Source organism: Eptesicus fuscus, chromosome 15 (assembly GCF_027574615.1).
Source record: "Eptesicus fuscus isolate TK198812 chromosome 15, DD_ASM_mEF_20220401, whole genome shotgun sequence".
Taxonomy (NCBI): domain Eukaryota; kingdom Metazoa; phylum Chordata; class Mammalia; order Chiroptera; family Vespertilionidae; genus Eptesicus; species Eptesicus fuscus.
The window spans coordinates 74,161,972-74,187,469 of record NC_072487.1 but is presented as its reverse complement, the minus strand read 5'-3'; the positions used below and the strand labels follow the sequence as shown (position 1 = coordinate 74,187,469).

At 47.4% G+C, this 25,498-nt stretch overlaps 2 protein-coding genes and 1 pseudogene across 3 annotated transcripts in view; all 3 read right to left on the bottom strand.

Annotated features, from left to right (window-relative positions):
- Positions 1-1,125: 1,125 nt before the first annotated feature.
- Positions 1,126-19,390, bottom strand: GLE1 (GLE1 RNA export mediator). Its single transcript, XM_008152560.3, has 16 exons — positions 19,230-19,390; positions 17,775-17,996; positions 14,639-14,749; positions 13,907-14,055; positions 13,722-13,782; positions 13,226-13,477; positions 11,166-11,382; positions 10,553-10,665; positions 10,337-10,406; positions 7,235-7,377; positions 6,948-7,138; positions 6,321-6,450; positions 4,781-4,885; positions 3,589-3,671; positions 2,579-2,642; positions 1,126-1,425 (listed from the first exon to the last, which is right to left on the bottom strand). The coding sequence occupies exons 1-16, from the start codon at positions 19,326-19,328 to the stop codon at positions 1,357-1,359; spliced, it is 2,079 nt and encodes a 692-aa protein (XP_008150782.2). The 5' UTR covers positions 19,329-19,390; the 3' UTR covers positions 1,126-1,356.
- On the bottom strand, positions 12,621-12,800 carry LOC114226804 (U1 spliceosomal RNA; annotated as a pseudogene).
- A 2,787-nt stretch (positions 19,391-22,177) lies between the features above and the next one.
- ODF2 (outer dense fiber of sperm tails 2) overlaps positions 22,178-25,498 on the bottom strand; it is a 30,896-nt gene continuing 27,575 nt past the window's right edge. For both annotated transcript variants that reach the window (XM_028127296.2, XM_028127301.2), the window contains exons 18-20: positions 24,877-25,039; positions 24,316-24,441; positions 22,178-23,350 (exon numbers count right to left, since the gene is read on the bottom strand). In XM_028127296.2, coding sequence (XP_027983097.1) covers positions 23,162-23,350; positions 24,316-24,441; positions 24,877-25,039 — 478 coding nt within the window. In that variant the 3' untranslated portion in view covers positions 22,178-23,161. The remainder of the gene's footprint in view (positions 23,351-24,315; positions 24,442-24,876; positions 25,040-25,498) is intronic.

The following is a 25,498-nucleotide window of genomic DNA, read 5'->3' as shown; positions in this document are numbered from 1 at the left end:
TTGATGAGAAACATCGATCAGCTGCCTCCTGCATACCTCTTACTGGGGATGTGCCCGCAACCAAGGTACATGCCCTTGACCGGAATCGAACCTGGGACCCTTTCAGTCTGCAGGCTGATGCTCTATCCACTGAGCCAAACCGGTTTCAGCAAAAAGGGCACTTTTCCCAAGGTAAAGGTCAAGAAGGCAAAAAAGGAAAAAATGTATGCTTCTCTATACCTAAACTTGGCACTACCATGCCCCAGTGATTGAACAGCTCAAGGCACAGAAGTTGATCATATTGAACCAACTAGATACCAGCAATGGATTTTTAAAATTCAAGTTTTATTACTTATGTTTTGGCACCATAGTAAATAATTCACAGACAGGTCACTGCAACAGTACCAGGAAATCTCCGCAAAACACCCCATTCCCCACACACGACATTTCAGGAGGAAGAGATCGTGCCGCTGCCTCCGCAGCATAAAAGGCAGTAAATCTCTCCATACTCATATCTCAACTCTTATCTGAAAAGCCAAGCTTTGGATTTTTGTGGTGGGTTTAGTCAGGCAAATTTATCATCACTCATTAGTCAGAACAAGTAAAATAATAATAATAATAAAGCAGTTCTCAATTCCTAACATCTCTGTTTAACCCCAAGTCATTGCTTCTGGATGCTCAGCTCATGCGTAATGTGGCCAGCTCCATCTCAGCCCATCTTCATGCAGACTGAGACACACACACGCACAGAAGACACCTGCCCTGGTTCATGCATCCCTTGTCATCCGGGCACTGAATTCCAATTAAGAGGGCAAACAGTGCTTCTTGGTGCAACACAACACGTGGCAGGTCCTAATCCCAGAAACTAGGCGACCCGCGATGCCATCTAGGACAGAGTCCATCTCTACCTCAGGCATTTCCTCTGAATTGCTAATTACTTCACAAGCTGAGAAAGGCAAAGCAACCACAGCTCAGACTCGTATGGAAGGATTCGGGCCTCAGCTACTACGGGACACTTGGAAGTGGGGGGCTTACTTCAGCTCAGAGTGAAATGCTTCGGTATTACCTACTTTCTGAAAGAGTCGAGACAGAAAGGTAATGAAACAATGGCATCAAGTGCTAAACACCTCAAAATGTTTGCCAAAGTGAGAAGGCCAAATCCATTTATTCTGTCATGTGGATCCCTTGAGGAGTCATCAGACCACCGAGATTTTTGTGACCCATGAAAACCTTTCCTTAGTCACAAGGCATAAATATATAAAAATACATATTGGTAGGTTTCTAAATCTGACATTGCTCTCTCAAATACAGCTATGTTCAGTTGCTTTATTATTGCACCTCTGCAACAAAATGGTGATGGTGGGTGACGGAGTGACATCAGGAACGCCAGAAGGAAGAAGTCAGAAAGCCCTTGGGGACAGGAATCTCCTTGCGCTGCAAACATTTCTGGTCAGGGAAAGAGGAAGAAAACAGAATGACTTTCTGATAACACTGCTTCCAACGCTTACCAATTAGAAGAAACTCTGAGGGACAGCAAGCTTAGGTCCCACAGAACAGAGCTCAAAAAGAGAAAGGCAGCAGGCGTGCGGTTGTGTCTAAGACTCCTGCTTCTGCACGAAGTGCAGCCCAGGACAAATGCTATTATCCTGCCTGCCCCTCTCTTGTCTCCCATTGGCTGGCCCCTTTCAGTATTGCTGGTTTCCCAACTGGGCTCCTGGAAACCGGAAGTCAGTGGGCAGTCAGCAGACCTACCAGAGTTCTAAGTTATTTGTCAATATTAACTGCTTACAAATGTTAACTGCTTAGAAATATGAGGAGTCTGGCTGAAAGTTCAGTCTGTTCTCGTGGAGAAAAGTGAGCAGCACACTCACCATCTCCCCAGACCTGAGACTGGGCCCGACTGGCGTGGCTCAGTGGTTGAGCGTGGACCTATGAACCAGGAGGTCACGGTTCGATTCCCGGTCAGGACACATGCCCAGGTTTCAGCTCGAGTCAGGGGCGTGCAGTAGGCAGCCAATCAAAGATTCTCTCTCTCATCATTGATGTTTCTATCTCTCTCTTCCTCTCCCCTCCTCTCTGAAATCAATTAAAAAAATATTTTTTTTCTTTTTTAAAGAAAAGAACCTTGGCCAACATGCCAAAATGTACCGGTGAGACAAGACTCGTTGGACAGGTTTTATTCCTCTCTTAGGGAGCTTCCCCACGGGCAGCACGGGCAATGACATGTAGGAAGGCAAAATGGCTGTCTTTAAGGTTCTGGGGAAATTATGGACAAACAAGTAGGGTTTGGAAAAATCAAGAGGAAGAGACTGCAATCAGAGAGCCTGGAGTCCAAGACCTGTCAGGCATAGGCTCGTTCGAGGCCAACAACCTGGGATGTGTGGGTCTAGGGCAGGGGTCCTCAAACTTTTTAAACAGGGGGCCAGTTCACTGTCCCTCAGACGGTTGGAGGGCCGGACTATAGTTTAAAAAAAAACTATGAACAAATTCCTATGCACACTGCACATATCTTATTTTGAAGTAAAAAAACAAAACGGCAAAAACACCCGCATGTGGCCCGCGGGCCGTAGTTTGAGGACGCCTGGTCTAGGGCTCTTACCTCCAAGAACTGCTTGAGGCGTATGAAGGAACCCATCTGTCCCGAGCTTGTAATGGCTTCAATCCTGCAGGAACACAAAGAAGACACGTGGTGAGTGACACCTATTTTTTGGAAAGGAGGTAGGGGAAGGGCATGATCAAATGACTCACAAAGATGTCTTCTAGACCAGCGGTCGCCAACCTTTCAGACCTCACGGACCACCAGTTGGCGACCACTGTTCTAGACTAAGGATGCTGTCGCTCTTCCAAATGGTCTCAACCTTCTCTTCAAACAAGGGGGTAGAGGACAGAAAGCACCCCTCCTTCCCAAGGCCTCTGATTGGGTGGGATGGGGCTGTCAGGGCCTGTCCCCCATTTGAAACACCAATGCAGTGAGAGGAATGAGAAGGGAACTTAACATTGAACGCCACACCAGAGTCAAGCAAACTGAATAAGTCAGTTTCTTCCACTGACTTACTGAGGGGGTTTGACTCCGTGGTTTAATTCAAAACTGCATGTAATCACCATCCCAGATTACCTGGGGGTGCGGAAAAGAATAGAATTTTTAAAAATGTCAGGTATCTGAATCCAAGATCTTTCTATTCATTTTTTCATTTAGCCAACAAGAGAGAGACTCTTTATTAGAGGTCAGCCTGGCCGGCATGGCTCAGTGGTTGAGCATCAACCTATGAACCAGGAGGTCATGGTTCGATTCCCAGTCAGGGCACATGCCAGGGTTGCAGGCTTGATCCCCACTGGGGGGTGGGGGGTGTGCAGGAGGCAGCCAATCAGTGATTCTCTCTCATCACTGATGTTTCTATCTCTCTCTCCCTTCCTCTCTGAAATCATTAAAAAGATATTTAAAATAAAAAGTTTATTCAATTATCAAAGAGCAGGATTGGAGTAGGGGATGTCACACTTAATGTAGGTGTTTTAAACCAAGGCAGACCAACATGTAACAGCACCCAAGTGTATCTGATGTCCTGAGTTCTACCTTCTGAATCCCTGGTGTCTGCTCAACAAGGCTAATACCTGGGGAAGTAGTCCTCTTTGATGAGAAGCATCATCTTCCAGAACTGGGCCTGATACTGCTTCATGAGGGCATTCCCGCACACCTAGGGGGAAAGACAGGCAGAGAATGAAAGTTCAACTCATCCGAGAGATCCGGAAACCACAATCAGCCTGGCCTTTCACTCCTGTCCAGAACTTCAGCCACAGAATGGCACGGAGCTAGCAACCAAGGGAATAAATGGAAAAATACAATTTTCTTCTGAAGCATTTCTCTCTATATGGCAATACCTCCATTTAACCACCCTGCCAGGTATTAACATGAACCAAACTCCATTAACTAGTCTCCCTTGATTTACTGTACTGAAAGTAAGCCTGTCTAAAGGGCTGGCATACCCCCAACCTTAGTAAGCAGAGGACACAGAATCCACTGTGTTCTCAACGATTCAGGGTCACTGTTCACAAACTGTGACTTCAGGAGCTTTAAGGTGATTAGAAACTATTGGCATTTTAAGGCCAAATGGCCCCAGATTTATGGCAGGCAGCATGTGCCTTCTTTCTTCAAGCAGTGTCTCCTTTCAACACACACCCTCCCTCTTACATTATAGTGGTGGCCTCTTATAAGCGACTCTAGAGAGCCTTCTGGGTGAGGGAGACACCTGACTCGAGCTGTTTAATTCTATTTCCTGTTGTGAGAATTATGAATCGCAATGGTGGGATACCAGTCCCCCTAGACTGGGTGGCCACACCAAGACTGAGGGATGTAGGCCTCCACTGTGTACAGAGAACTAGAGAAAGTCGGCATGGAGAGCAAGAATGAGGCAACTGGCAGGGAGAGCTCATATAAAGACACAGAGAGAAGACTCTTGGTACCTGGAGACATCCCAGTTCCTGGTTCGAGGCCCTCATGAGACCCAACTGTCTATCCATACCCTTGGTCCTGGGAGTCACTTTTCTATCCCTAAAACCAGTTCCCCTTTTCACTGGTGCTGGGATGTACAGTTTCCCATTCTTTACAATGAGAAGACATCCACACAGAGAAGACAAGTACCGTGGGGAGAAAAAGCGGAAGCTAGGCTTGTCACAGGACTCAAGGAAAAATCTGACACTAGCCCCTACGCTGTTCACCGTCACCCGCTATGTCTATATTGCTTCCCCACTCATGTCACGCAGAGGCCCAAGGCTGTTCAACCACTGTGGTAACTGCATTGTGTACCTCCAAGAAGTCAAAGAGGAGGGTGGCTGTCACATCTGACAGGGGCTCCATGTTTAGTATCTGTGCCAACCAGCGCCAGCCATGGTTTAAGCCATGAGGGTGAACCTGGGAGGAGAGAAGTTTGGTCATGATTTGGTCTCACTTTATTCAGGGCTACACTCCCAATGTTATCATCCAGCCATTACCAAGTGGACATGAGCCCCGTATCTCTAACCCAAGCACATGAGGCAGGACAGGAACAACCAAAGCCAAATGGACTCTTGTTTTTGTTTTAACATATATATGTATATATATATATATTTTTTTTATTGATTTCAGAGAGGAAGGGAGAGATAGAAACATCAATGATGAGAGAAAATCATTGATCAGCTGCCTCTTGCCTGCCCCCTACTGGGGATTGAGCCCGCAACCCAGGCATGTGCCCTTGACCGGAATCAAACCTGCAACCCTTCAGTCTGCAGGTCGATGCTCTATCCACTGAGCCAAGCCGGCTAGGGCTGAACTCTGTTTTTAAATGTTCCAACACTCTGGAGCCCACACATTCTTTACAGGATCCCTTTAATTACACATCTGTCAGCTTCAATTTCTGAATTCCATAGACCAACAGTTATCTAATCGACACTTATTATCTCGCTACTTTGGCAGAGAACCTGGGACATAGCAGGTGCACAATAAAAACTTCCTGGGTTCAATTAACTTAAGACTCTTTTCTCTTTAGGTTTCCAAGTCCATTAACTTCTCCATTTTGCTAATCTGTACCTCTTAATACTGGCTGGGTAGCTCAATTGGCTACCTGATACATCAAGGTTGCAGGTTTAATTCCTGGTCAGGGCACATACAAGCAGCAACCAATGAATGTATAAATGCATGGAGCAACAAACTGATGTCTCTTCCTCTTTCTCCCTTCCTCTCTCTCTAAAATAAAAAAAAAACAAAACACACAAAACTGAGCTGGCAGGTCAAACCTGGGACCCCAGCTGTGGCTCTGTTGTTGTCAAGTGTGTATCACCATAGCTTGCTAAGCCTCCACCTGTCCATTTAAATCTTCTAACCATAAAGCTTAATTTACAGCAGACTCCTGTCTGGTAGACTCTTTTAAAAATATGTTTTTATTGATTTCAGACAGAGAGGAAAGGAAAGGGGGAGGAGGAGAGCGTGAAAGAGAGAGAGAGAGAGAGAGAGAGAGAGAGAGAGAGAAAGAAACATCGATCGGTTGCCTCCCATACACACCCCAACCAGAGATTGAACCTGCAACCTGGGTATGTACCCTGACCGGTAATCAAATCGGTGACTTTCCAGCAAGGAACAATGCTCAATAATGACATGCAACCAACTGAGCCACACCAGCTATGGCTGGTTGACTCCTTTATAAACTGGTTACCTAATAATCAACATCACTTCTCTAAAGAATACACAAGAAGCGGCAGTATACTTGAACTCAGCACGTAACGGGAGGCCCTCTGAAAGGCCAGTATTTCCTGCAGGCAGAACACCGACTAAGGACTGGCCTCTCATTCTCGGCAGTAAGCCTTTCTACTACCTCTTGTCGCGTCCCATACGGCCACCGGAGCTGGATGATGGCAGCATAGAGACGCATCATCCCGGACATGCGTTTCAGAAAGTTGTCCTGCTGCTCCACCTTGGAATCCTTCACTTGGTAGCCAAGCATTCTAAGTGGGATGAAAAAATTCAGTGTGACAAGGTCAAAATGAGAGTGACAGAGCAGAGATTACATTTCATGGCTAAAAGTAACAACATATTATTAATACATTATTACACATTATTGCATTTGTAGAAGACTCACATCCATATCAAATCTGTGCATCATTTAAGTCCTGTGAGGTGAACTCACAGGTCATCATGTCATATACAAATAAGGAAAATGACACCCAAAGAGGTAAAATTATTTACCCATTTTGCAAAGTTATTTAATGACAAGGGATAAAATTCCAAGACTCCTGGACTCTAGATCCATTATTCTTTCCACTAAACTATATTGATTATTGGCACCTAAATCCACAAATTCCCCAAACTGTCCAGTTTGCATGAAAAACACTGCATTTTCTGATATAACATTCAAGACACATAAAAGCTGTGAGGAGGAGGAATATAAATTCTATTTCTACTTCACGAATCGCCCTCGGGCTAGCCAGGAGAACAGCCTCACCTCTGATAGTCTTCCAAAGCCATTCCCTCCCTGAAAGCCGGGTAGAAAGGGACAGAGTACGGACAATTCTTGTGCAGGTGAGCCAGAATGAGGTCCCCCACGCGCGGGTGCAGCTCCCAGATCCCCGACGCCACAACGGCGATGGGGAACGCTGCTTCATGATGAGAGGCCACCTCCTCCTCTCCTTGTTTCTGGCAACAGAGATGGGGACGACGTTAATATCGAGAACGGCTAAGTGCTGCGCACCAGCCCCTTCTTCCCGTTCCTCTGGCAATAAGGTTTCTCACCACGAATTTCTCTGCCAGTTTGTACTGGACAAAGTCCAGGCCCTGTGGGTTCAGTGTGACGGACACAGAGCGCCCACCAGATTGAACAGGTTTTCCAGAGAGTAGGTTGTGGATCTTGTCAAAGATCTCCTTCAGCTTGGAGCCTGGGTATGAAAGAGACAAAGTGACTTAAATCAACCTATTTTTTAGAAGGAATCTACGTAAACCCAGCTCTGGAGCCCTATAGAAGTTCAGAGTCTAAGGACAAAATACTGGTGCAGAAAAGGGCATGACAATCAAATACACATTGGGGGAATGCAAAAAGTACAAAAACATACTATTTCATAGGAATTCCTTATTTGGGAATGAACTAATTCTGAAACTGACACATCAATCAGAGGGATAAAGAGTATGGGAGTGTTGAACTGTTACCGATCCCACAGCCTGTGGTTGCCATGCCTAAAGGAGTCATTGCATCTCGAGGGAAAACCTTCTAGAGCATCTCCCCAGCTCACAACAATTTTCCTCTTCTCTGAGACCTGCCTTCCTCCCCCCTCAGACACACAAGTGGGTTCCTAGTAGCTGCGTTTGTCTAAAAGAGCCTGTGTACCCCAACCCCGACATGGGCTACAGTGAGAGTTGTCCAGCTGAGCCGATCAGCCAACTGGCAGAGTCCATTCCGTGACCTGGCTGGCCCAGCAACACATACACTCGTAGGCAGTGGGACCTTGCAATTGCCACGTGGACCAAAGCACAGCAGTCTGCAAACCACGAAGAGAGATGTACAGAGGAAGACGAGATGAGAAAGAAAAGGGTCCTGAAGTTTCTAACCCAAGAGGTAGCTTTATTCCCACCATTAGGTCCTCCAAGACTTGCAATCAAAGTTTAAATTAGCACAGCATTGCCCTAGCTGGTTTGGCTCAGTGGATAAAGCGCTGGCCTGTGGACCAAAGGGTCCTGGGTTCGATTCCATTTAAGGGCATGTACCTCGGTTGCAGACTCCTCCCCAGCCTGAGCCCTGGTTGGAGCTCGTGCAGGAGGCAACCAATTGATGTTTTCTCTCTCACATCGGTATTTCTGTCTTTTCCTCTCTAAAAATCAATGGAAAAATATCCTCGGGTGAGGATTAAATCAGCACGGCATCACCAGCTTAGAAATGCCCTGCCATGTCCCCAATCACTTTAAGTAATGCTGCCCTTACTAGACGTGGAGAACGAAATAGAGGAGGCAGTCAGGAGACGCCTTCCAGGTGCCAGCCAAGGTGACCGAATAGACAACGGTGCTACTGATCACTCAGCACAAACAGGCGAAAAACAGGCATACGGAAATGACAAGCTCAGACCTAACACACTGCACTTGAGGTATCCGAGAGCCATCCACGCACAGATGCCCCCCAGGTAGCTGGTCCTAGAGCATCTGAAGCTCAGAGGAACTGGATGAGTCGGAGGCAGGTTTGGGAGTCATTCCTCAGCACACAGGTAGCAATGCTGGAAGCCAGGGAGGGATGTAGAAGGAGAAGTGAGGTGAGAGCAGACTCCTCGGAAACACCTGCTACTGAGGTGAGGGTAGGAGGCCAGGAACCAGAGGAGAGAGGCCGGAGAACCTGGAAATGAACGCTCCATGGAAGCCAAAGGAGTGGCGCTTCCTAAAGGGAAAATCCCCAGCGCCAAACGGAACCGCGAGGAGGACCAGAAACTCCTCGAAGGTGTAGAATCAAAGGGAATGTATTTCAGGGTGTGAGCGACTCATGCATGTTTAAAAGAAAAGGAGCCTGTAAAAGGGAGTAATTTCGCATCAAACAGGAGGGAAAAGCCATAAATGCTGCGGCAAAGCCTTGAAGGAGATGGGAGGGGAGGGGAAGAAAGGCAGAGGCGGAAGGGTAAGCGTGGTTCAGGACACCTCATCCTCTGAAACAGGAGACTCAGAGGTAAGTGCAGCTGTGCACAGGTGAAGGCAGGCATCGGAGGCTCTCACACCTGTCGTCTCGATTTCCTGATGAAAGAGGAGGCAAGGCGGTCGGTTGACTTAGGAGTCAAGACTGCGGATAAGCCTGCGGGGGGGGGGGGGGGGGGGGGAGGTGTGGGATGGCTGTCGAGCCACCTCTCCCCGCTGCTTGCTATCAAAGGTCAAGGCACTTTAAATTCCAGAAAGTGATACGTATTTATTCATTTATACCCTGCCCTGTTCCAGAAAGAATTTCAGGCAGCGATGTGGTAGGTAAGTCCTATCATATACCCTCTCAAGGGCAAAAATGGCAACTTTCCTACGCTCTGAAGGCACCCAGTCAATCAGGGGACCGGAGTCCCAGCTGTACATGTGCCCCCGCCACTCGGCAGCAGGTCTGTCATTTGGAGGCTCCCACACCAGAGCGCTCGCTATGAAACATAAACCTGCTTCTAAAGAAGAAAGGAAGAAGGGCTTTCGCTGTCTGCTTCCTACCCTCTCATCTCAGTCCCCAGAGAGAAAAGGAAGGAGGTCTAAGGTGCTAGCAGGGCGGGCTTCACGTCTGGAAGAGCTGGCGCAGGACAAAAGCCAAGAATCTGAGTCACGTCCTAGGTCCCCTTAGCGATATTTTCCGCAGCAGCTTCCCATTTTAGGTCAGAGCCACTCTAAACAATTCACTATTAACATACAGCTTATTATTTATTTACTTATTTTTGGTTAATCCTCACTCAAGGATATTTTTCCATTGCTTTTTAGGGAAGTGGAAGAGAGAGATGGAAGGACAGAGAGAGAAACATCGATGTAAGAGAAACGCATCGATTGGTTGCCTCCTGCACGTGCTCCGACCAGGGCCTGGGCCGGGGAGGAGCCTGCAATCAAGGTACTTACTGTTCACCAGAATTGAACCCGGGACCCTTTGGTCCATAGGCCGTCGCTCTATCCACTGAGCTACAGCTTATTTTTTAAAACGAGCCACCATACACATAATTATTACCTTCTATGTGCTGAAGAGGAAACAAAGGAGAGCAAAATAGGAGGCATACACCTTACATATGCCTGGTCCGACTGTCGACATGGAGTCACGGCACTGTCCGTGGGAACCTTACAGGTAAGTAGCTCTGGAGTCTTAAGGAGTAATAAAACCAGGGGAAGGCCATGTTCTTAACTCCTCTGACCAACCTGCGATCGTGGAGATCTGGCTCACTGGGATAGTGGCAGCCTTCTGGAGGTCCATCTTGATCTTTTTGACCTGCCAGGAGAGAACCGTGAGAAGACAGGTCGCTTTCTGAAGAGCTGGATTAGGGAACGTGACATGCCAGCTATGGACCTTTGGGACACAAGGCTGATCAGAGAACGACGAGGCCCAGGGAATTCCCCGCGGCCACCCCTTCCTACCTGACTGTCTTTGCTGCTGGTCAGTCCCTCAAAGGCCAGCACACACTGACGGGAGGCCTCCTGCAGCTGCTGGTACCACTGCATTGTACTGTCTTGTACCTTCACCTGGAGGTCTGAGGGATAAAAGACAGGCTCTCATAATAACAGCTGGTATTTGCTGAACACTTACTATGAACTAGACACTGTTCTAATCACCTTATGCATGCACTAACTGCTTTTACTGTCTAATCCATGAAGCAGATACTATTATTATCTTCATTTTATAAAGAAACAGACATGGAAAGGTTAACCAATTTGCCAAGGTCACATTGCTCGGAAGCAGTAAACTAGCTTCCCACTGATCTGGCTCCAAAGCCAGCATTCTCAACCATTACACTGCATTGATTCTCTTATGTTTTAACAAGCATGTATTTTGTACATATTTATTTAAAATACTCAGTAGCAGCAATACTTGGAACAATATACCTATTAGAATGATACAGAATTTCAGGTCCTCATGGAAAGTGCTCGAGTCTGAAGTCAGGCTCCACATCAACCGATATTCAAAACACCTTCTTGCTCCTTTGCATGTTCTGGAACTTACAACAAGGATCGTGCCCACTCCGAAACTCACCTTCACTCCGATTCCCTCCGGGGCCCTGGCTGGGAGCGGGGCACTCTTTGCGGACCTCTGGCCCCTGCTGCATCTGGGACTCCTGCCGCTTCACCTGGGCCTCCTCCTCCTCCTGCCTCCTCTTGTCTTCACACGCCCTGGCGTCCGTCAGCAGGTCCCGCATCTCCTGCAGCGCTCTCTCGGCCACAGCTTGGTCCTCTGCCGTGGGAAAGCCGTTCTGTCAGGGTGACAGAGGCAGAGCTTTGTGGTTATGCCCTAGGCAGCCTGGGGGCTGAGTCATACCTTACACAGGTCAATATATTTCTAGAATTACAACTGTTGTATTACTGTTTTACCATTCCTCAACATGGCGATACCTACTGCTACCCTGTTCTCATAAAGGTAACACCGATTTCCCATCAACATCCACTCACCAACACCGGGCGGAAAAACTTTTTAAACAGTTGTGACAACAGTCTACACAAAAATGATATGGTGTTTTCATTTGCATTCCATGTATTAATGGTGATTTTGAATTTGTTTTCAAATCTGTTAGACAATTATATTTGTGCTTTTAACACTGTCCTGTCCTTTGCTCATCTTTCCATTAGTGGGATGGAAGTAGAGTGATTTATGTTTTTGCCCCTAAATTCCTAAGTTCCTAATGATAGTTTAAAAAAGAAAAACCCTCTTAAGTCGCTATAGGAGAATACTAGAAAAGCAATTCATTATGCTGGAAATTGATGAGGGAAAGACTCCAATGTTTATCCTTTCTTTCCTCTGTAGGCTGCACCTCAAGATAGTTTATGGGGAGCATTTCTTCTTTGTAGTTGAATGCCAGAAAGAATGATATCAACTCAGAAAAACGTAAAACCTGCCACCCCCTAGTGAAACAATGGTCAGCAATGGCCCCTGGACCATTAGTCAAGGCACGCAGGGATCTTCACGGTGGAAGATAAGGCTGACAGTATCTGAAGCCACTGGCTGACCTGAGTATCACAAGTGGAAAGGCCATCAGACAGAACATGCCTTTGGCATGGTGCAAAAACAGGTACGTACATACTAACCCCTATGAAGTTCTCGTGTGCCCAAAACAATCCAACACAAATCCGAGCAAGCTCCTAGATCTGTGCTGTCCAATAAGGTAGCCATGCATTGCTATTTAGGTTTAAATAAATTGCAAAAGTGTTTTACATTACAATACAACTCTCAGGCCCTTGCTGGTTTGGCTCAGTGGATAGAGCATTGGCCTGCAGACTGAAGGGTCCCAGGTTTGATTCCAGTAAAGGCCACATGTTGCAGGCTTGATTCCCAGTAGGGGGCATGCAGAAGGCAGCCTATCAATGATTCTCATCATTGATGTTTCTATCTCTCTCCCTCTCCCTTCCCCTCTAAAATCAATAAAAATATATTTTAAAATATAAATAAATAATAATAATAAAAAATGGTGGTGTCACTGCAGTGTTATGCACGATAGTGAAAATATAGAAACTTAAATGTCCACCAATGTTTTCTTTTTTCTTTTTCTTTTTCTTTTTTTTTTTTGGGGGGGGGGGGGGAGAATGCAGGGGTCAGCACATCCGGAATGCAATGGATAAGCCTCACCCTGGGAAAACCACCTTCGTGATCATGATATCTCCCCTGCCAGGTAAGTATAGACATGCTTTTTTCAGTACATTTTGGTATGGTTACATGTTGGAAATATCCAATTTCATCTACCCATCCAATACTTATTGACTACATACTATGTGTTAAGGCAATACTTGCATGTTTTAACAGTGCCTTGAAAACATGGAAATATTTTAGTAATTAGAGTAATTATGTGTTCAAAATACATTAACTGAAAAAAGCAATAAAAATTTCTGTAAGTTTTTAATATTGATCATAAGTATATAGCAGACATTCAATATACATTCCTGAATGAATGAAATAAAGTATTTTACAATCAGCAAACACAAACTTTTTAAACCTAAGATCAGACACTCTATCTATGAGCCCAATTAGGGAAAGGGATAACACACACACACACACACACACACACACACACTCTGCAGACAGAAGAGTCCCCTGCACCCCCTCACCTCTGACGTGGTCCGAATGATCCCCGAGATGAGGCCGCACAGCTGGTTGCCCCGGCTCCGCAAGGCCAGCAGGTCCCCCTTCAGGTCTCTGTGCTGGCCCACCGAGTCCAGCTGCTGGTTGAGGTGCAGCAGCTCCTCCTGCAGGGCATAGAGGCTCCGCAGGCGGACCTGGCCTTCCTCCCTCCGGAGCCGCTCCTGCTCCACCTGCTTCAGGCGCTGCTGCTCTGCCTCCCACAGCTTCAGGTTGAGAATCTATAGAAAGGGCTGCCGAGTTACCTCTCTCTGAGGGGCTCCGGGCCTTCTCTTTCCACATCCTTAAGCCCTATGCGGGCTACATATTTTCACAGACGGACCCAGAGCAGGAAAGGGCTGCCCAGGGTCAGTCACACAGAGGCGAGAAAGAGCCAGGTCCCCCACGACTGTTTGCCAGAACTGACTCTTCGGGCAGGTTACAGCCAGACACCAAAACCCCACACAGACTCTCCCAGGCTCTGACCTTGGCTCTGTGGCGATGCTCAGCTTTTAGCTTCTCTTGCTGCCCCAGGGCTTCTCTGGAGCTGCACGAGAAATGGCAGGGACCATCAGTCAGGGATGCTTCCTAAAACTGGTTTCTCTCTTTCTAAAACTGTCAGTTCCAGCTGACCCTCCCGACAATGCCAGTCCTAATGCAGGGGCACTCACCTCTTCTCCATCATTTCCCTCAAGTCCTGGAATTCTTTATGATGCTTCAGTTCCTTCCGCTCATCAAAGCGCTTCAGCTGTTCCGATGCCATCTCAGAGAGGGCGCGCACCTTCCTCTCCTGCTCCTCCTGCCACAGCCTCAGGCCCTCCTGAAAAGGGTCAGCACCTGCTCGCTGGAGCGGCACCACCACCTTGTCCCCTTACCCCAGTGGAATACCCTCCCACCGGTCCTTAACTCTCTCAGATGCCCGAGGGCGTGCAACCATCTGCGTACTTCTCAGAACCTCTGCTCAGTCACCTCTCTCCTTTGGGTTGATCTTCAAACTCAGCAGCAATCTACCAAAATCCTTATTCTAGTATCATAAACTTGCTGTGTACATTTCGATCTCAATCCTTTCCTCGTGTCCTTATCTCTGCCTCGATTTCCCGCCACAGCCACTTACGCCTAAGGTCCATCTTCTCAGTATAACCTTATCTTACAACCCCAGGTCATCTTCAAATTTTGGAGAAGTAAATGGAATCCAGGAAAGCCTATGCAGTTTTCCTAAAGTCACATGTAACACAGAAGAGGATCTGAAACTGGATTTGACTTGAGAGAGCTTACTCCTGGCTGCTACATTACCCAGCAGCTGCTAGCACTAAGGAGGGCACGATGATCAGCATGAACCCTAAGGAACTGCACCTAAGGTGGCGCCCTGGGGTCAGGCCTGCCGTGCTTCCTGGGTCACTTACGGTTCCTTTCATTCTGTGCACCAGCTCATACATGCGGATGCAGCCTTCCACCTTGATGCCCCTGGCGGACTGAAGTAACATAGGTTCTGTATGCTGGGACTCGCGTTTGCCCTTCACAGACAGAAAATGGAAAAATTAAGCTTTTAAAATGGTATAGTTGCTGTTATCCCTTCATCCCTTTAAGACAAAACCCACATTCCTACTTATAAACAACAATGAAAACAAAACAAAGGAGGTTAGAACTAGTGAGCTTTTCTTTTTCTTTTTAATATATTTTATTGATTTTTTACAGAGAGGAAGGGAGATGGATAGAGTTAGAAACATCGATGAGAGAGAAACATTGATCAGCTGCCTCCTGCACACCTCCCTACTGGGGATGTGCCCACAACCAAGGTACATGCCCTTGACTGGAATCGAACCTGGGACCCTTGAGTCCACAGGCCGACGTTCTATCCACTGAGCCAAACCGGTCAGGGCTAGTGAGCTTTTCTTGATACTGACCTTGTTCTATTTGTTTTCCTTGAGAAAGAGAAATACACAAAGCACAAGGAACAACAACTTCTTTTCTGCTTGCTTGTTTGTTCTGATCTGCCTAGCAAATTTCCCCCCTTTTTTCTGATAGTGTTCATTCGTGCTAGGATGGTTTGGATGGAGCAACCCCAATGCACATCCTCAATTCTTTCACCTTCCTGGCCTTAGGCGTAAGCATGTGACCAGCTAGCAAAGTCCTCGAGCCTCCTGTAGCCAGTATCTACTTCAGCAATCAGGCTCAGAGCCAAGCGAGGCCAGAGTTCATCTTTGAATTTCTCTGATGAAGCTATCTAGGAGGCTTTCTCTAACCTAAGAAGGTGTGAGTCTAGTGCTACCAACAGCCATCTTGCCATATTGAGTCTTCCTAAAAAGTGAAACCAAAAAGCGTTAGGCAGAATCAAGGGATGGAAAGGCAAGGCCCTGTGTGTTTGAGAACTGGATCAAGTCGGAAATAATGTCAAGCAGAGACACAGAAAACAGATCATCATTGCCCTGGCCAGTGTGGCTCCCGCTCCCTCTCCCTTCCTTGCCCAATTAAAAAAAACAGAAACACACACACAAAAAAACAACAACAACAATGGTCAAATGGTAGTCCTGGCTGGGTAGCTCAGTTGCTTGGAGCATCGTCCCGATACACCAAGGTTGCAGGTTCAATCCCCGGTCAAGGCACATACAGGAATCAACCAATGAATGCATAAGTAAGTGGAACAACAAATCAATGTTTCTCTCCTTCTCAAATCAATAAATAAAACTTAAAAGAATAATAAATAGATAAATAAATCATGCTCCTGTATACCTACAGTCGCCCTTATTCGGTCCAAACCTATTCCTAAATTTGTATGACCATCCCTCACACGCAGTAAACAGCCTGGTGTCGCTCATTTTAGGGGATCCCTTGCTTACTATCTGCTGTCTTCTATAGGCTCAATACTTTCTGGCATAAAAACACACTGCATCAATCAAACAAGCTTTCTGGTCATGTTATCCACCCACAAATTATATGCCTTCTCCATACTAACTGAACACTTACCATGCACTGTGGTCATTAACTTTTTTTTTTTTAATATATTTTATTGATTTTTTTACAGAGAGGAAGGGAGAGGGATAGAGAGTTAGAAACATCAATGAGAGCGAAACATAGCTCAGCTGCCTCCTGCACACCCCCTCCTGGGGATGTGTCCGCAACCAAGGTACATGCCCTTGACTGGAATCGAACCTGGGACCTTTCAGTCCGCAGGCCGACGCTCTATCCACTGAGCCAAACCGGTTAGGGCTGTGGTCATTAACTTTTGCAGTTTCAGATGCAACAGCAAAGCTACCACGAATTTCTTTTTCCTTCTTCACAATTTAACGGATGGAAGGTTCATTGTGACCACAGATCTTAGCAATGTCAGCATACAATTTTTTCCCTTTCCTTATTAAGCTGAGAACTTTCACCTTTTGACTTAAAGGAGGCACTTTATGGCTTCTCATTGGTGCATCCAGATTGCCAACATCCCTACTCCTGCACTTTGGGGACAGTATTAAGTTACTCGAACTTTACAATTACGAGAGTGACTTGAACATTAGCACTACAATACTGCAGCAGGAGAGCGGATCCAAGACGGCGACTAAGTGACTACTGGGCGGGTAGCAGACACAGCATGGAGATGCTGGACAAAGGGACGATTCCTGCCCCAGGCAGGACAGATGGGGAGGCACAGCATTTCATCACGTTACTCAGAATGGTGCACAATTTAAAAACGTATGAATTATTATTTCTGGACTTTTCCATTTAATAGTTTTAGACTGTAGTTGACCGCAATAACTGAAACCACGGAAAGCGAAACCTCAGATAAGGGAGAACTACTGTATACAGGCAAACTACTCTGAAAATATGCCGCCAAAACAACAACAACAAAAAAACACAAAAAAGACCACCACCAATAACAATTTACTGGGTTTTCTTATAGAAACAGCAATGATGAGAGAGAATTATTGATGGGCTGCCTTCTGCATGCCCCCTACTGGGGATCGAGCCTGCAACCTGGGCATGTGCCCTTGACCGGAATGGAACCCAGGACCCTTCAGTCTGCAGGCCAACATTCTAGCCACTGAGGCAAACCGGCTAGGACAGTGATCGGCAAACTCATTAGTCAACAGAGCCGCAGTTTGTCGACCACTGGGCTAGGATAACAATTTACTTTCTAAGTGAGAGAAACAAACAAAGGCAGTGACAAAATAGAGCGAAAAATAGGTGAAAACTCAGACAGAACTAACGCTGAGATATGTAAATCTTAAGTGCAGGTTAAATTTTATTCTGTACCCCCAGCAGCCAGCACAAAAAGAACACTCTACCAGTTAAACAGATGCAAGGTTCACGTGAAAAACAATCCAATCGCTCATGACATTAGTCACTGTTCTTGGGACTAAGAACAGAGGGGAATCTCTCTCTCTAGGTCTTCGTAAGGAGAACGCTGGGTTATGTGGTCAACACTGTCCCTACAAACAGCTACCAAGAAACAATCGTGACTCTATGCAGGGCAAAGGCATTGTCACATGATGATGTTCCACATTCAACTTTGCAACCACCCGTCTTCTGCCCTCAGCTGATCAAACACCTTACCTTGGTTCCATCCGGTGCTGCCGCTGTTCCTGGTGAGAAGGCAAGGCTTCTGATGGGAGGCTTGGGAACAAATGAAGGTCGGTCTAGGCCTGACGTGGATCTAGAGGATGTTGAAGTCTCAGAGGGAGATAGGTTCTCTTGCGTGTGGGGCAGGACATGATCTACCACCCATCCAGCGTAAGAAGATAGCTGGGGAGTGGACACACATTCTTCTAAAACATCCTAGAGAGAAGGAGGAGATGTGAGGCTCAACTGGCATGTCAACTGAGATGGCCTGAAGCCCCGTGTGCTTCCTGCTGCGACTTCCTGAGAACACAGCATCATTTCTGCGGATCCTGTTAAGGATGTATAACCTGACTATACACCAGACAGACAATTCTGGGACCCAGCCTCTAGAATGCAAGGTATGTATTCTTTAAAACTGTCAAAGATATAAAAGGCAGGGGAACACTTTAGAATTGTTTTACATAAAAGTCTAAAGAGACAGGGCAGTAGCTAGATTACCAGAAGCTCCGGAACAGGAGGTATGCCTTAACTGTTTCTACATGCCCCCTGCACCCTGGCGGTCTAGTACAGAACTCTGCAAATACAGTGATCACGCCCCCATTAAACTTTACAGGTCCGTCCAATGTCATCTAAAAGTTTGTGTGTGTCCTAGCCGGTTTGGCTGGGTGGATAGAGCGCCCGCCTGCGGACTGAAGGGTTCCAAGTTCCATTCCGACCAAGGGCACATGCCCGCATTGCAGGCTCGATCCCCAGTGGCGGGCATGCAGAAGGCAGATGATCAATGATTCTCTCTCATCATTGATGTTTCTGTTTCTCCCTCTTCCTTCCTCTCTGAAATCAATAAAATTTTTTTTTAATTATTTCAGAGAGGAAGGGAGAGGGATAGAGATAGAAACATCAATGATGAGAATCATTGATCAGCTGCCTCCTGCATGCCCCCTACTGGGGATCAAGCCTAAAACCCGGGCATGTGCCCTTGGCCGGAATCAAACCTGGGACCCTTCAGTCCCCTGGCCGACGCTCTATCCACCAAGCCAAACCGGTTAGGGCAATAAAAATATATTTAAAAGATATAAAAAATGTAAAAGTTTGTGTGTGATTCTTCTCTTGCAGCGATACGTCATATTAATCGTTCACTGCAAAATGTGCACCTCCTAGCTGCCAGGACCTAGCACCTGCCGTAACTTCACTGACCCTGAGGCCAGGGCTGCTTTGACAACATGGACGGAGGCGCCTACTCTGGCTGCGGGTAGCAACGAAGCCTTCAGAAAGAGCACCCCTGAAGGAGCGTCCCCCCAACGGCTAGAGGAGGCTGGGGAGAGCAGGAACCCCAGGGCAGCGTGATGCACATACAGGAGTCAGAAACAAATGCGGGTTGTCAGAAAGGACGCGGGGGCTGCCGGCGCAGCGGCCCGCAGGGGTACGGCCGCCTCAGGACCCATTGCTCACCTCGCCCCGCAGGAGCCAGTCGCGGTGGTAGCAGAGGCGACCTTTGTCGGAACTGCGCAGCGCCTGCAGGGTCTCCCAGCAGCGACTCTCGGAGGGCATGGCCCGTGCTGTAGCCGCTCTTCCAGATGCCGCTGGTGGAAAACACAACCCCTCGAATCAGCCGCCCGGTTACGAGCTCTCGCTTCCGCTTCCGGGGCGTGCACGGTTGTTATGTACACAGCAACCCCGCCTCCGGAAGGCAGGACGCCCCACTTCCGGGGCCGGGCCGCCGGCCGGATCTACAGCGCGCCTGCGCACCCTGCGGGCCAGGCCCTGCGGGGAGCTTCAGACCAGCGCCCTTCTGCAGCCTGGAGCCTCCTTGTGGCAGGAAGTCGAGTACGTAGTCTTGATGAGGAGGTGAGGACATGGTGGCAGCTGCTGTGGAAGTCAGGCATTTCTTCAAAAAGGTTAGACTTACCCTTTGACCCAGCGAGTCTCTGACCTAGGTGTACTATACACCCCAGAGAAATGAAATGTGCGTCCGTACAAAAACTTGTTGAATGTTCATAGCATTACCCAGAATAGCCAGAAAGTCTAACCCAGATGTACATGAACATACGTGCTACCCAACAGGGATGAACTGTGGAAACATTATACCAAGTGAAGGAAGCCAGTCACAAAGTTACATACTGTATCATCCCATTCATGTGAAATGTCCAGAACGACGAAACCACAGAGACAGGCAGACTTTCATTAGCGGTTGCCAGAGGCTGGGGCTGTAGGGGGATGGGGAGGGAACTGGCTAGTAATGAATAAAGCTTTCTTTTGGGGGTGATGAAAATGTAAAATTCCATCATTGTGATGATTGCACAACGTTGTGAATACACTAAAACCCACTAAATTATACACTTTATTACCCAGAGCCAGCTTTAATTCGGACCCTTTAACTTTTTTTTAATTTTTTTTAAATTTCTTTATTAAGGTATCACATATTTGTCCTCGTCCCCCCATTTCCATCCCACCCCCCTCCCCACACATGCCCCCACCCCCCTGTTGTCCTTAACCGCTGGTTGGGCTCATATGTCCCTTTAACTTTTTAAAAAAGGTTTTTATTGATTTCAGAGAGGGAGAGGGAGAGATAGAAACATCAATGATGGGAGAGAATCATAGTCTGCCTCCTGCATGCCCCCCCCTGAGATCACAAGGGGTGGCGGGTATGTGCCCTGACTGGGTTCCGTGTCCTCCTGACACGGATTGGCCTCAACCAGTGAACAACACTGGCCAGGCCGGATCCTTTAACTTTAGACTCTCCTTCTTCCTGTCTTATGGGATTAGTTTGAGATAGAAGGCTTCTCTCTGGAGTTTGAAGCAATGCAAAATAAACATTTTTCATTTTTTTTGCAAACTCTGGACAAAGAAACACAGAACATTATTATTATTTGGTGCGTTGTCCAGGAAGCGAACCCGAACAGAACATTATTGGGAGAGGTGTTTCCCACACCAGCATTATGAATACCAGTGCCCTGCACTGCGGTGTTCATTAGTTTGATGAAAATAAGAATCCTACCTAATAAAATAGTAATATGTAAATTACCATCACTCCGCTATGCCCACGACTGGGCCAGCGGGAGGCGCAAGGGGCAGGACTCGGAGTGGCCGGGGTAGCCGATTGGGCCGGCAGGACGCTGAGCTGGCGGCGCGAGCTCAGCGTCTGCGCCATGGCTGTGCTGCAGAACAGAAGGGGCCTCTGGGGCAGCGAGCTCACATCCCCCGCCGCGGACCATCAAAAGCGGGGGAGCTGGGTGCCTGTCTGCTCCAGCACCGAGCTGGAGGCTTCTGAAAGGCCTGGTGCACCAGCAGACAGGCACCCAGCTCTCCCGCGATCGAAAGCGAAAGCGTGTAGGGGACCCTACACGTGCATGATTCAATCTAGTGAATTATATAAATAGGTATGTACATTGGTGTAAGTTTGCCAACTGTCCTTTCTAGGGAAGGTCTTTCATATATTGTCCATGTAAGTTCAAGTCCATTTGTTGTTGTTTTTTGTTATTTTTGTGTTCAAAACAATTTTTTTTTTTTTTTATTGTCTAAAGTTTTACATGTATTTTTCCCCAATTGACCCCCCCCCACCCCCGCCGTCAAGTCCATTTGTTAAGGGTGTGAAAACAGCTTGGCTTTGTGGCAATGGTGGCTAGTGGTTGTTTTGTCAGAACTTCCTTGGCAAAATTAACAGCTGGAAACGACAGATGTCACCAAAATTTGGGGGTGGGGAAAGGGAGTTTTCTGGTCATGAAATGCAGATGCCTGAGTGTGGCCACTGCCTTTGAGGACATAGGGGAATTCTCTGGAGTTTTGACTTGGGTTACAGTGGCTGAGAGAGAACAAGACTGGATCACCCAGAAGGCTTAATGCCAGCTGGAATGAAAAGGTTAAGGTTCAGCACTGAACCAAATTTGTTCTCTCCAAAGAATTTGTTGCCCTGGCTGGTGTGGCTCAGTCGGTTGGAGCATCGTCCTGTACACCCAAAGGTGACAGGTTCGATTCCCAGTCCGAGAACACAAACCCAGGTTGTGGGTTTGGATCCTGGGTCAGGGTGGTATAGGAGGCAACTGACCAATGTTTGATGTCTGTCTCTCTCAAATCAATTTAAAAACCTTTTTGTTGTTATTATTAATCCTCACCCAAGGATATTTTTCCATTGATGTTTAGAGAGAGTGGAAGGGAGGGGGAGAGACAGAGAAAAACATCGATGTGAGAGAGACACATCAATTGTTTGCCTCCTGCACATGCCCTGACTGGGGTCTGGGATGAGCCTGCAACCAACGTACGTGCCCTTGACTGGAATCGAACCCAAGACCCTTCAGTCCGAGGGCCGATACTCTAACCACAGAACCAAACTGGCTAAGGCTGTTGTTCTTTCTTTTAAATACAGGAAAATTGTGAAGAGAACAAAAATAGGCAATACGTCATTCAGAAACCAATTAACATTTTAAAAACAGTCATATATACACACATTTCATTTTCTTCCTTCTAACAGCTAGTGATCTGCACCCCAACAATGAGCAATGCCTCCAGTCATTTCACAGAAAGCGCCCACAGAAGAAACTATCTGGGCCACAATGAAATGAAAAATCTAAAGTTCCATGTATCAAGTACTTTAAAAATATTTACTGGCTCCCATTAAGCATTATACTCAACCATTTTTAGAAGAGGGATGGGGATGGGGGTGGGTAAAGGAAATCACCCATGGAGTCTTAAATATTGATTATAAAAGCTTTTTGTAAAGCAACACAAATATTTTAAGGATAAATGCATTCCATAGATACAAACCTGGCAAAGAGAAACAAAAATTAATTATCTTTTAAAAGGCCAACTGGACATGAGCCCTTGAGTATCTGTTGTGAAGTGCGTGGGGCAAGTGGCCTTAAGGAAACTCTGATATGAGAGGTTTCCCTTGGGCGTGGGAAAACACCGCACCCATGAAATAAGGAGAAGAAGTGAATGTGCTCACAGCCCAGGAGGGGTGGCGAGGACCTCTACAGCTCCTGCTGGCTCGGGTCCGAGAATTTCCTTTAGAAATCTATTTCTAGAAAGAGGGCTGTAGGGGACTGGAGGAAAAACTCCAGTCCAAACATTCTCTCAGGAAAGGAATGCGCCAAGTCATGGCGAGTTAAAATCTGCATCCCTCACAGTAGTAGATTTAAGGCCTGGCAAGGTATTGAAAAACGTTCTTCAGGCAACTCTAGCAGAGAGGAGAGAACTAAGTGGCTCCTGCTGCTTCATGCCCTGCTGCTTTAGGGACTTTCCTGGAGCCAGTAGCTAAGGACAAGATCCTAAACACACACTTCATCACTGGGAGAGAGAGGAAAACCAACAGGCTTTCCAGGTATGGCTTGGCAACTTGTCAGTTCCCATGGCATCAATCCGGGCTCCTGGCCCAAGACAGGCAGGCCTCAGACAGGAGGCGATCTGGAGCGGATGGGAGAGCTGGTCAGGTAGGTAGTGTAAGGACTATCCCCGAACACGTTGGCATAGGACGACTTGAGGAACTGGACGTAGTTCTGCATGCTGCGGTTGGTGCTCTCCGACTGCTCCAGGCGATCTTTCAGGTCTTGCAGCCGGCTCTGGTAGCGGCGGTCAGCCTGTGCGAGGGGGAGGGCACGGGTCAAGTGTGTGTGAGATGCCCAGCACAGACAAGGCCCCAGCGACACAGGCTTTATTAGGGTTGTCAGGGGCTGATGGGGAGAGGATTGGAGACTGCTAATGGGTATAGAGTCTCTTTTTATTTATTTATTTAAAAAAATATCCTAAACTTGCCCTGACTGGTTTGGCTCAGTGGCTAGAGCGTCGGCCTGCGGACTGAAGGGTCTCAGGTTCGATTCCGGTCAGGGGCATGTACCTTGGTTGCAGGCACATCCCCAGTAGGAGGTGTGCAGGAGGCAGCTGATTGATGTTTCTCTCTCATCGATGTTTCTAATTCTCTATCCCTCTCCCTTCCTCTCTATAAAAAAATCAATAAAATATATTTATAAAAAAATAAAAATATCCTAAACTTGTACAACTCTGAATATACTGCAAACCACTGAATGATGCAGTTTAAATTTGTATAAAAGTGATTATCATCATGGTATATAAAATGATATCTTAAAGCCTTTAATAAAAAAGTAAAAAGGGCCCTGGCTGGTTTGGCTCAGTGGATAGAGCAACGGCCTGCGGACTAAAGGGTCCCAAGTTCAATTCCAGCCAAGGGCACATGCCTAGGTTGCAGGCTCCATCCCCAGTAGGGGGTGTGCAGGAGGCAGCAGATCAATGATTCTCTCTCATCATTGATGTTTCTATCTCTCTCTCCCTCTCTCTTCCTCTCTGAAGTCAATAAATTAAAAAAAAATTAAAATAAAAAATAGAGTTATTAAAATAAATAAAATAAAAAGGATCTGCTTGGGGTATCCTTCGGGGATGAAAAAATGATGAGAGAAAAATTAAACCATGTCCTTTTCATAAAACAACAAAACACCTTGCCCTGCAGGTTCCAGGAAGCCAAAAGTTCAATCCACTCCCATCTCTTCTGCCCTCTGCCCTCTGCCCTCTGCCCTCCAGCCTGACTCACATCGTCACGGCTCCGCCGCAGCTGGGTGAGCTCAGTTTTGGTCCTGCTCAGCTGGGTCTCAAGATCCAGGATTTTGTTCTGGGCTGCTCGTTCCTTGGAGGCTGCGTGCTCCTTGGTTTGTTCCACCTGCCCAGAAGGAACAGAGGTGGAGGTGCCCCTGACGTGAACACCTGGCAAGGAGGAGCCTGGGCCACTCCACTCTCCGGTCTCAAGGGCCACACTTGCACCTCCCCAGAGGGAGTTCTTTGGGGCCGCAGGGTGGGAGCTAACTATGGGGACCACCTCAGCAACCATCTTTACCTGCCCTTTCCCAACACCCCGTGAGTCATCACCACCTAAGATGTGACAAGCCTGTCTGAGTCCCATGCAGGCAACCATTAAATGAGCAATCCTGAGTCAGGTGTCAAGTCCTTCACAATAATTGCTCATTTGGTCCTTCTGGTGAAGTCACAAGGCAGGTACTACTCTAGGCCCATTTTTTTAGAAGGGAAAAGACGCTCAGAGAGATGATATGATTTGGCCAAGGTCACAGAGTCAGTTAGTAATGGAATTGACACTGACCTGCCTCCTAGCATCTTCAATGGCGCTCTCCAACTGCCTTGCCAGGGACCCACATTCCCGTGTTTTCTCCTCCAGCCGCAGCTGGGACTGGTGGATTGCCTCCTCCCTCTTGGCAATCACCTGTAGGAACTCGATATTCTGGGCACTGGTCGCCTCCAGTTTCCTAGGTGAAAGCACTCAATCAGATCCTGTTCATGCCCATACCTGCCCTGTTCCACCCTGCCAGGGGGCTGCAGCCACCCTGGACCAGGGCTCTCATCACGCAGGGAATCTCCAAGGAGCCACAGGAATAAACCAAAGGAACCTGCTGATCAGCCAGGCGGCAAGGAATGCAGCTGGAGCAGCTGGCTGGAGAGCTGGGTGAAGAGCAGGAAAAGGAAGCAGAGTGACCGCGGTTGTGCTAAGTGTGCACATCTTCATGTAATACAGCAACGGGCAGCTCGGGAAGGTGGGTTCCCTTATTCCCCCCCCCCCCTTTCAGATGAAGAAACTCAGCCTCAGATGTGAAGTCATTGGCCCAATGTCAGCACAGCTGATAGGCCTGTCACCAAAACTCATGCCCTCACTTCTGTTCACTGCTGCCTCCTTCAGCAAAGGGACTTCAGCTGGACCACTCAGTATC